The 12,579-nt window shown below is 40.3% G+C and overlaps 1 protein-coding gene across 17 annotated transcripts in view; it reads right to left on the bottom strand.

The window, feature by feature from the left end:
* The window catches only part of LOC138681740 (scavenger receptor cysteine-rich domain-containing protein DMBT1-like), a 491,932-nt gene that overhangs the window by 216,844 nt on the left and 262,509 nt on the right, over positions 1-12,579 (bottom strand). For 16 of the 17 annotated variants that reach the window (XM_069769545.1, XM_069769547.1, XM_069769549.1 and 13 more), the window contains 5 exons: positions 4,498-4,812; positions 2,187-2,219; positions 1,668-1,682; positions 1,431-1,587; positions 476-681 (listed from right to left, as the gene is read on the bottom strand). In XM_069769545.1, the coding sequence (XP_069625646.1) occupies positions 476-681; positions 1,431-1,587; positions 1,668-1,682; positions 2,187-2,219; positions 4,498-4,812 (726 nt within the window). The remainder of the gene's footprint in view (positions 1-475; positions 682-1,430; positions 1,588-1,667; positions 1,683-2,186; positions 2,220-4,497; positions 4,813-12,579) is intronic. The other variant, XM_069725880.1, reaches the window with a different exon arrangement.

Here is a 12,579-nt window from a genome sequence, read left to right as displayed (position 1 = left end):
ATGCTGATCCAGGTCCACCCCAAATGCCATGGCTAATATTTTGATTTGCACCATCTACCTAACAAAGCAGATACCTCTTCATTTAGGGTATTCCCTAATGGCATCAGCAAGATAATGTGCCTCTGCAACACTTCACAAATTGTTTAGAAATTATTTAAGGTTCATTAGAAACATTTCAAGATGCTAAATTGACCCCAAAATTTTGGAAAAATATGTCCATTCCATGGAGGCCCTACCTCACTGCTTACAAAATGAAGGGGACCTATACAATATTAGGTAGGTGGCTTATGTGTTATGGCTGATAGGTAATTTAGTGCCATTCTCATTCTTTAAATTATAGAGGGCATTAAAATTACAAGAAGGGAGGATTTTTCACTGACAAACACAGCATCTACCATCCATTTGTGAATAATATTCTGTTTGTGGGTACTCACTAACACAGTATAATTTTTGCTTGGTTTGTTATAATACTAACCGTAAATTGCTGAAAACACTGCGAGGAAGCCATTGTGATGTACAACAACGTCACTTCTGAACTCAATGCTCATGATGTTAGAAGATGAATGGAAAGTGTGGGTCGAGTTGATTTGATTACAAATTCTTGCTATTTCAGGAGAGTACTGAGGAATCCCATCATATATAGCCACCCAGTCATAAAAACAAAGTGGATGAGGTTCAACACTATTTAAATAAAAGAAAAAACAATTACAAGTAGATTCTAACATAAAGTAAAGCACATAAAAAAGAGCTTTAAAAAGAAATGGCTGTTTGTTTGTATGGCTTGCTGAAAGACAACCACAAAAAACAATAATACTAATACTAATAATACTAATAGTACTATGTATTGTATAAGAGTAGTTAACTTTAATAAGCAAAGTACAATGTTGTGGTGTTCGAACCAACAAAAAAACACCGTCCCTAAAAAATTGTTAAGGCCCTACAAATACTATTACTCTGACTTCATAACAGCTATTTAACAATTAAATCACATATCGGGGCAACTCATTATACTTGTTACTGCCTGTCATTTACTAGTAATATGTCACCACTTTATTAGAAAGGGTCACTCTATTCTAAAAAAGAAATCCCAAATGCAGAACAGCTTCTTCGGCTATAATTTGCAGGCTAGACAAAGTTGGCAGGCAATAAATAAATGAACAATATCTATCTTTACCAAGACAAGTTTACAAAGAATCAATGATTGGGTCAGACAACTACACAAGAAGACCGATCTACTGGCAGTATACTCTCCAAACAGTATATATAATAAAAATATGGAGTCTTCTTCAAAGAATAACATTGTTGCCCCCCCTATCAATGATTGACTTTTGTGTTTGTCTTTGCATTTGGTACACAATGACAAGTATTTCTTAGTCTGTAACAAAATGATTTCCAAAAACACATATGGATATGAATACTAAATAACTTACTCAAAATGAAGAAAGGATAACCATATGTAATAGCCTGAAGGTACACGAATTTCCCAAGTACAGTGAGAATTAGCAGGGTAACGATTTGGATAGAATGGACTTGTTATGGTCCCATTCATTTGGGTCAACAGACCACCACAGTTTGTGTTAGATGAATCTGAAACAAATGAAGAAATAGTCAACACAAATTTTTTCTACGATGATGAGAAAGGAAATGTAATATACTGTATAACATACCTGTTGTTACGTCGTCTAGAGAAGATAGCAAGATAAAAATGAAGAACTCTTGTTAGTAGCTGTATGTAAAATATACTTTTAATTATTCATCGACATAATTAGGTTATAATTTCTTCTCATTTAATTTAAACATGAAAATCCACATATCACTATTAATTGTCATTGAATGTGATAGTTGTAACCATGCAATTATGTGCAGTAGGATGCTTGTCTGGAAACAGTGATGCACAGAGACGCACACAGTAACATTTGTGTGTGCAGTGTGTCGATTTTTATATAGATTTCACCATCATCATGGGTGACTTCCACCAGATAGGAGCCTCCAAATTGATAGGCATTTGCACTTTAGACAATACATTTTAGATTTATTTTCAGCCTTCAACTTGAGTATCATTTTTAGGGCTTAAACTTAATATGTTTACTATTTTAAAACGGGTTTGCCCTATTTTCTTTTGCTAAATAAGATAGAAGTGTCATATTTGGTTACTTTCCAATTAATATACTGCATTTCAATCCTACCTGTTGGGGTTGTTGAAGTTGTACCAGGAACACCTGAAAATTATAACACAGTATACATATAATTAGCATAGAAGTGGTACATTTTGTAACAGAATACTGAATCATTTTGTCCCTTCCATGATGTTCCTGACTGCCATTGACGATTTAAGTGGCTGCAGTGACAATGAAATGAAGAATGTAAAATTCTTAGCTGGTATTCTTTATATCCTGTCCATGTTCTAACTCTCAAATGTCAAGGTTTAGTTTTAAAAAAATCATGGATATTTCCATTATTTTCACAGACACTTGGAAGCAATGTCCTACTTGACCAGAATGTGAAGGGAACCTGTCTTATAAAGAAAAGATATGGGGTTAGTCTGCAGGTTAATATCATTCTGAAGCCGTGTGGCCAACGCACTGAAAGACTAGCTGCAGGGAGGAGATTAACTTTATTCCTTCTCCAGGCAGCCACGTCTTTTCGTCACAGAGGCGCAAGTGGCGCAGCTTCAGTCATGTCTGAATGCATAGCGTATGGAGACGGTAATCTCGCCCCTGGCAATGACTGACAGATGGTTCTATGGTTCATCCTGTGAATCCTGTGGAATATGTAGTGGCCAGTATGTAAATTGTAAGGTATGTGATTTTCTTACATACATATATATATATATATATATATATATATATATATGTATATATATATATATATATACATATATATATATATATATATATATATATATATATATATATATTGTTAATGAAATGGAGAATAGAAAATAAACCTTATCAAAATTTTAAAAAATGCCTTTATCACAAATTCCAGATTTAAACAATGTGCTGTTTTCTGATGGTACTTTTCCCTTAAGACACACCCAAAATACCATATGAGAGAGAACATGTGGCAGATAAGGATTTTATTGTCTTTGGTCTTCACAAATCTCAACTTAAAATGGTTCCCATAGTTTAACGACTCAGTGTTTAACTGAGATTAATTTATAAATTGAGTCTTTCAGAAGGTCCTTTCTACCGGTTCTTTAGTTTACTCTGGCTTCATCTCCAAGTAGGGAATGGTTGGCCTTAAAAAGGTATACAGTTATGCCTTCAATTGAGCAATTTAATAATTAATTGCATTATGTAACTGGATTACTTACTATACCTGCTTCTCCCAGTAATTTTGTGGCGACACTTTGCTTGTATGTTGGCATCTCCTCTGATTCATGACATGAGTTGCAACAATTAGCTCTAGCATAGTGATGAGCGAACGTGCTCGGTTAAGGTGTTATCTGAACATAATTGTGCGCTAATATAGTATCTTCGTAGTGCGCTATTGGTGTAGAAACGGCTGCATGCCTCGCGGTAGTTCAACAGCTGCAACACATGCATGGATTGCTTGTTTGTTAGGCAATCCCTGCATGCTGCGATAACACCTTATCCGATCACGTCCGCTCATCACTACTCTAGCACCAATGTCATATACAGTAGTATCTACAAAGTGATGTGTCTTAAGGCTTTAAAAGGACCTGTGACCAGATCAAAAGTGGGCAGTTTTTTATTTTATATATTATTTCCACTGCTCTCCTGTATATGTCAGTTTTGATTTTTGTAGGCCATGTGCACACGTTAAGTATTTGGTGTTTTTTTTACCTCAGTATTTGTAAGTCAAAACCAGGAGTGTCACAGTTAATGGAAAAGTATAATAGAAACATGTCACCACTGCTCTATTTTGTACCCACTCCTGGTTTTGAATTACAAATACTGAGGTAAAAAACTTCCCAAATACTCAAAGTGTGCATGAGGCCTCATAATCCAACATACAATTCCAGAGATATGGGCTTTTTCATTCAGTGCTATTTTTATATTCTTTTCAAAGCTCACAAAGTAAAGATACAGAGCAGCCTAAAGACAACCCCAAAAATCCTATTAGCTGTGCACCCTTGGCAAAACCTATAAAAATAGCACTAAATTAAAAAGTCCATTACACTGGAACTGTATGGTGTGTTTTAAAAATCAAGAAAAAAAAATCATACTCAAGGGAGCATAAAATTAGAGAAAAACTGGTCACTTTTGACATGGTGACAGGTCTTATTTAAATACCCTGCTTGATAAGCACATGCTCAAAACCTTGTCTGGAATACATTACTAAGACTATATTTCCTTACACATGGACATGATAAAGGATTTTTCTAACCAATCAAATGACTTCTGAGGACCCCACTGATGATCCTGGAAGAAAACACTGCTGGTGTGGAGCTGCATTGCCTTATAATGTATCCTGCACAATGGCGTTGCATGGCTGACATTTAGGAATGTTGTTGTACCTCAGTAAGCATACCTGAACAGATGACTCCAGCATCCTCTCCATGATTGCAGTTATGGGAGCCCCAACCATTGTGCCTGCACTGCCACAAGTACTGTTCACTTCCTGTACAGCGCACATCATCTAGCAGAATGCTACCAGAACCTTGTCCAAAATATGCAGAATGCAAAGCAGAAATTCCATATCCACAGTACATCTGTCTGCATACAACATGTGCATTATTGATGGTCCAAACATCATCACATACTGTTCCCCATGCATTGTTGTAGTAAATTTCTACCCGTCCAGCACATGAATGATTGCCATTGACCAGTCGCATTGGAAGAAATTCTAAAAAACACCAAAATAATGTACTTTTGTTAAAGACAGAGTTCATGTTTAGTGAAAAAAAATTGAGATGCAGTCAGAAGGATTGCAGCCAAACAAGCACACCTCATCCGCAGCGCCTGATCGCAAACTTATGCAGAAGGGTTGTAAGGTTTTTCTTGCAACATTAAAATGTGTGTTAAAAAATCAGAAACATGCATGATCACATATTAACTATTATTATTATTATTATTATACATTTTTATAGCGCCATTTATTCCATGGCTCTTTACATGTGAAAAGGGGGCAAATATAGACAAATACAATTAAACATGAGCAAGAAACAAGGCACACAGGTACATAAGGAGGGAGGACCCTGCCTGCGAGGCCTCACAGTCTGCAGGGGATGGGTGAGGATAGACTAGGAGAGGGTAAAGCTGTTTATGAAGCGGTTCAGTAGGTTGATAATCACTGCAGGCTGTAGGCTTGTCGGAAGAGGTGAGTCTTCAGGTTCTTTTTGAAGATTTCTATGGTAGGCGAGAGTCTGATGTGTTGGTGTAGAGAGTTCCAGAGTATGGGGGAAGCACCGGTGAAGTCTTGGATACGGTTGTGGAAAGAAGAGATGAGAAGGGAGTAGAGAAGGAGATATTGAGAGGATCAGAGGTTGCGTGTAGGTAAGTACCGGGAGACCATGTCACAGATGTATGGAGGAGACAGGTTGTGGATGGCTTTGTATATCATTGTAAGGGTTTTAAACTGGGGTCTCTGAGTGATAGGAAGCCAGTGAAGGGCTTGGCATAGGGGACTGGCTGGGGAATAGCGGGGAGACAGGTAGATTAGTCAGACAGCAGAGTGTAGGATGGATTGGAGTGGTGTCAGAGTGCTATATGGGAGGCCAGAGAGTAGGAGGTTGCAATAGTCAAGGCAGGAGATGATAAGGGCATGCACTAGTGTTTTTGTGGTGTCGCAGTCAAGGAATGTGCGGATCTGGGAGATATTTTTCAGTTTCAGATGGCAGGTGGAGTCAAGGGCTTGGATATGTGGCTTGAAAGAGAGGGCAGAGTCGATCACTCAGAGGCATCGGGCGTGTGGGACTGGGGAAAGTGAGCAGCCATTGACAGTGATAGATAGGTCAAGAGGAGGGGTAGAGTGAGATGGGGGAAAGATGCTGAATTCAGATTTGTCCATGTTCAGTTTTAGAAAGCAAGCAGAAAAGAAGGTTGAGATAGCAGACAGACAGTGTGGGATTATGGTAAGTAAGGAGGTGAGGTCAGGTCCAGATAGGTAGATCTGCATGTCATCGGAGTAGAGATGATACTGCATACCGTGGGATTCTATGAGCTGTCCCAGGCCGAAGGTGTAGATGGAGAATAGTAGGGATCCTAGAACAGAGTCTTGAGGAACACCGACAGACAAGGGTCGGAGAGAAGAGGTGGTGAAGGGGAGGGAGACACTGAAAGTTCGGTCTGTCAGATAGGACAAGATCCATGATAGGGCCAAGTCTGCGATGCCAAGAGATGAGAGGATCTGTAGCAGAAGGGAGTGGTTCACAGTGTCAAAGGCAGAAGACAGGTCCAGGAGGAGGAGGACAGAGTAGTGTCGCTTGCTCTTGGCAGTTAGTAGGTCATTGGTGACTTTAGTTAGGGCAGTTTCAGTTGAGTGATGGGGTCGGAAGCCAGATTGTAACCGGTCAAAGAGGGAGCAGGAGGAGAGGTGGGAGGACAGTTCAAGATGGACATGTTGTTCCAGTAATTTTGAGGCATAAGGGAGAAGAGATATCAGGCAATAGCTAAACACAGAGGATGGGTCGAGGGAGGGCTTTTTGAGGATGGGTGTGATCTTGGCATGTTTGAAGAATGAGAGGAAGACCCTGTTGTGAGTGAGAGGTTGAAGAGGTGAGTTAGGGTTGGGATGAAGACCATGGCAAGTTTAGGGATGATGTGGGAGGGGAGCGAGTCAAGGGTGCAAGTGGTGAGGTGTGATCTTGACAGGATGGTAGAGAGCTGATCTTCTGCCATGGTGGAGAAGCTTGTTTTGGAGGAACAGGGTTGAGAAGATAAGAGGGGCATTGGGCGCTGTTGGCCAAAGCTTTCTCTGATCGTATCAATCTTCTGTTTAAAGAAAGAGGCAAATTCTTCAGTAGAAATGAGAGGGGAGGGAGGGCGGTGAGGGGGGACGGAGTAGAGAATTGAAAGTGTTGAAAAACTGTTTAGGGTTGTGAGACTGGGAGGATATGAGAGATGAGAAGTAAGTTAGTTTTGCGGCAGTGAGCGTGGACTTGAAGCGGGCAAGGGACTGCTTGTATGTAGTGAAGTGGTAGGCAGAGCGGGATCACTTCCATCTATGCTCAGCGATCCTGGAAGCCAATCTCAGTTCTTTGGTCAGGCTGGTCAGCCATGGCTGCCTGTTGAGTGTTTGAGTTTTGCTATGCATGAGCGGGGTGGCTGAATCGAGTGTTGCTGTTATTGTAGTGTTATAAAAAGTGGCAGCAGCAGCTGTGTCATGAAGGGAGTCTGTATGTAAGAGAGAGAAGGGACTCAGAGAGTAATTGTAAATTGGCTGCCGCATTCACTCACATTCACCGCCCTTGCATTAACTATTTACACTTCATCCATATCAGCCCCTCTGTCCTTTCCTCTCCTAGGTATAGCACTTATGCTCTGTTCACATTCCTTAACAGCACAGATCCATTCAGTCCCACCATCCAACACAATAGATGCTTTCACAAATCACTTAACCATCTGCTCACTCTTTCTATCCTCCTTCTCCTAGTCGCTGGAGACATCTCTTTCAACCCCGGCCCCCCATGTTATAGCCAGTCAAACCTCCCAACTGCTACACTCAGAAACCCCTCTAACCTTTTAATATTCCATGCATGCCTTCTGTCTTTTTCAATTGTGCCCTTTGGAATTCTCGCTCTGTGTGTAATAAACTCTCCTTCATCCATGACTTCTTCCTTTCTAATTCTCTTAATTTCCTGGCTCTTACTGAAACTTGGATCCACCAGCAAGACACCACCGCTGCTGCTGCTCTTTCATATGATGGACTACACTTTTCTCATACCCCAAGATCGCACCGCTGCTGCTGCTCTTTCATATGATGGACTACACTTTTCTCATACCCCAAGATCGGACAACAGAGCAGGTGGAGGCGTTGGTGTGCTCCTTTCACCCAAATGTACCTTCCAAGTTATCCCCCAAGTGCCCTCACTTGTCTTCCCTTCCTTTGAGGTCCATGCTGTCAGACTCTACATCCCCTTCTCCATGCGAGTGGCGGTGGTGTATCGTCCTCCCGGCACCTCTCATCAGTTGCTTGGTCACTTTACCACCTGGCTTCCACACTTTCTCTCCTGTGACACCCCCACCCTCATCATGGGTGATTTCAACATCCCCATTGCTTCTCCTCTCTCCCCATAGCTTCTCATCTTTTATCTCTAACCTCTTCTTTCGGCCTCTCGCAGCATACTAAAGGTACCGTCACATTTAGCGACGCTCCAGCGATATAGACAACGATCCGACCTAAACTAGATCGCTGGAGTGTTGCTGTTAGGTCGCTGTAGAGATGTCAAACACGGCAACTCCAGAACGATGCAGGAGCGATCTAGTGACGTAACAGCGACTCACTTATCGTTCTCGCTGGTTGTTAGCTCCATGTAAAAACATTGAGGGGATTCTTGCTTTTGCTGTCAAACATGACGAATCACGCCTACCTGACGACCAAATAAAGTTCTGGACTTTCAGCTACGACCAGCGATGTCACAGCAGGATCCTGATTGCTGCTACGTATCAAACACAACGAGATCGCTATCCAGGACGCTGCAACGTCACGGATCTTTGTCGTTCTCGTTGTAAAGTTGCTCAGTGTGAAGATACCTTAACTCTCCAACGCATGAAGATGGAAACTCCCCCGACTTGGTCTTCTCCCGGCTTTGCTCAGTGGATGATTTCACAAACTCCCCTCTCATGCTCTCTGACCACAACCTTCTTTCATTCTCTATCAAGAACTGCCATCCCCTCAGGTCACCCCCACTTTCCACACTTATAGAAACATACAGGCCATTAACACCCAGAAACTTATGAAGAACTTGCAGTCCTCATTGGCCCCAATCTCCTCCATCTCATGTCCTGATTCTGCTCTGAAGCATTACAATAAAACCCTGCAAAGTGCCCTGGATGAAGCTGCCCCTCCTATACATAGAACAACTCAGTACAGATGGCGACAACCGTGGCACACGCTGCAAACATTGTAACTCTCTACTAATCGGCCTCCCTCTTACCAAACTCTCCCCGCTCCAATCTGTCCTGAATGCTGCAGCCAGGATCATATTCCTCACCAATTGTTACACCGATGCCTCTACCTTGTGCCAGTCATTACACTGGTTACCCATCCACTCAAGAATCCAGTAAAAACTACTACCCTCATCCACAAAGCACTACATGGCTCAGCACCACCCTACATATCCTCTCTGGTTTCAGTCTACCACCATACCCGTGCCCTTCGATCCACTAATGACCTCAGGTTAGCATCCTCAATAATCAGAACCTCCCACTCCCATCTCCAAGACTTTACACGTGCTGCGTCGATTCTTCGGAATGCACTACCTAGGTTAATACGATTAATCCCCAATCCCCACAGTTTTAAGCATGCCCTAAAAACTCATTTGTTCAGATTGGCCTACCGCCTCAACGCATTATCCTAACTATCCCTGTGTGGCCCATTCAAAAAAAAACAAAAACATATGGATGGGTATTCTCACCCATCCCTTGTAGATTATGAGCCTTCGCGGGCAGGGTCCTCATTCCTCCTGTACCAGTTATGACTTGTATTGTTTAAGATTATTGTACTTGTTTTTATTATTATTACTGAATGTCTCTAGAAAAAATCTATAGTAGTGCCTCAAAGACCACACTCCCATAGCATATAATCAACAACGTCCATGTTAGTATAATAGCCCATGGACAAAAAGTGAAAAGGCAACGTAAGATGTAAATTTATAAAAAGTTATATCTTTATTATAAACAAAAAACAAAGATAAAAGGAGAGACAAAAAACAGTGACAGGGCTAAAGAAAACCTCCGTAGGGAAGGACCAATAATATAGCGGACGCAAATACACTGTTAAATTACTGGCAGTATATAGTACAAAAATACATAAAAATATGCTAATGCGTAAGTATAGAAATAACTGCGAGTGATCCAAGAACAAGTGTACAAAACAGGCGGATGCTCAATCTCCTCAGTCAACCTGCCGATACGAGACTATAATATAATGTATACATATACGATGTCATAGGTGTACTGAATGGTAAACTGAAAGAATAGAGATCAATGCCAAAAAAGCGGTCATAAACAAAGTACAAACGCGGTGCTATAGTATACAAAAAAGGGGGTGCAAATACCACAATATTTATACCGCAATAATACCGCAATGATAAATGACCCAGTGGCAATATATATGGACCTAGTGGCTAGACAAAGATCAGTACCGGCAAGTAGATCCGGCCACAAACAAAGTCCAAACGCAAGTATCGGTAAGTAAACAAAAGTATAGGAGAGCTTACCGCTAAGGTAAGATGCGTCCGGTGTCCTTCCTGCCTGCCCTTCCTGTTTTTTGTCTCTCCTTTTATCTTTGTTTTTTGTTTATAATAAAGATATAACTTTTTATAAATTTACATCTTACGTTGCCTTATCACGTTTTGTCCATGGGCTATTATACTAACATGGACGTTGTTGATTACTTGTTTTTATTATGTATACCCCTCCTCACATGTAAAGCGCCATGGAATAAATGGCGCTATAACAATAAATAATAATAATAATAATAATAATCAGGTTCCTCTCATCAGGTTCTCATACACTTTATGCAGTTAATAGTCCTCTGTCTCTGTACTGCTACATACTTAGGCAGTTAACTGGTTCATGCAGCTTTAAATGAACACCTGAGCCTTACACTTTGGCTGCTCCGAATAACTAAAGCAATTGTTACCATCCACCTCTCGTGTCTCCCCTTTTCCTCCTAGTTTGTAAGCTTGCAAGCAGGGCCCTCATTCCTCTTGGTATCTATTTTGAACTGTGATTTCTGTTATGCTGTAATGTCTATTATCTGTACAAGTCCCCTCTATAATTTTTAAAGCGCTGCGGAATATGTTGGCGCTATATAAATAAAATTATTATTATTATTATTATTATATTAAGTAATTTTTATATACCTGCACTAAGACATGCATAGAAAAAAATAATAATAACCATTTACCTGTAAAGGGGAAGATGGTGCTGGGAACGGTATGAATATTCGTATGCAGATAAAGTTATGACATTCGGACTCTGAGACTAAGGGTAGAGAAGGAAAATGGGTCTATATATAATCCTCAAAAAAAAATTATATATTGCTATATGCCCGACAAACTAACAAGCAGACCAATATTAGGAGAACTACTATAAAAAATATATATATATATACGATTTTAAAAGCAACCGGTGATATAGAGGCTTGCAAAGTGGTGCCTCCCTCTATAAACACACAATAGTAATCCGGGAACGGTTATACGTACAAGTGCACAGACACATAGGTCTGGAGGATATCAGCAGGAGCAGCACACGTGGAGCGGTAAGATATTAACTTGGTATTTACTTCCCTTGAATAGTTCAGTGGTGTTCGGAGGTAGTAATTCCTCGGCGCGCTGTCCCGGCCGGTGACAGCCACCCTTGCGACAGGAAGTAGGTGAAAGCTGAGCGCTCCACGTGTGCTGCACCTGCTGATATCCTCTGGACCTATGTGTCTGTGCACTTGATAGTACGTATAACCGTTCCCGGATTACTATTGTGTGTTTATAAAGGGAGGCACCACTTTGCAAGCCTCTATATCACCGGTTGCTTATAAAATCATATATATATATATATATATATATATATATATATATATATATTTTTTTTTTTTTTATAGTAGTTCTCCTTATATTGGTCTGCTTGTTAGTTTGTCGGGCATATAGCAATATATAATTTTTTTCTGAGGATTATATATAGACCCATTATCCTTCTCTACCCTTAGTCTCAGAGTCCGAATGTCATAACTTTATCTGCATACGAATATTCATACCGTTCCCAGCACCATCTTCCCCTTTACAGGTAAATGGTTACTATTATTTTTTTCTATGCATGTCTTAGCGCAGGTATATGAAAATTACTGTACTTCATAGAGTCTTACCTCTGCCCTGTGTGGTTAAGGGCTATACTGGCTGCTTTTTTATGCTATTTTCACTAGCGCCGCTGCACCATCGTTACAAACTATTATTATTATATTATTAATTGAGGTGTTTGAGATTTCTGCAAGGGTGAGTGAGTTTGTGGAGTGGGGGTTAACTAGAGATAAGCTCATCGTTTGACATTAGAATTCACCAAATTTGCCCCAGGAATTTGATTCTTTAACCACATAACGTAATTACCATAAAAAGCCTGGAAAATATGTGTATATGGGATCATTCAAATGTCAATTTTTCTGTATGAGTGTTATCCGTGTTTTTCATGGATAGCACTCATACTTATAATATTGAATGGAGCCACTGAAATGTCCATGACTTTTCACAAACACAGAAACAAGTCTAATTTTGATCCAAGTTTTAGATTAAAATCAACAGTGCAAGTCTGTGGGTCCATGCAAAAAATTGGACAGCACTTGGATACCATCACAGACTGCTGGCATAAGCTGGTAAACCTTTTTTTTCACATACAAGAATAACTAATGAAAACTGGTCTAAATGATGACAAAATTCAAATGAAACTCTGATGAGAATAA

The sequence above is a fragment of the Ranitomeya imitator genome, chromosome 5 (assembly GCF_032444005.1).
Source record: "Ranitomeya imitator isolate aRanImi1 chromosome 5, aRanImi1.pri, whole genome shotgun sequence".
Lineage (NCBI taxonomy): Eukaryota > Metazoa > Chordata > Amphibia > Anura > Dendrobatidae > Ranitomeya > Ranitomeya imitator.
This window is presented reverse-complemented; position numbering and strand designations above follow the sequence as displayed.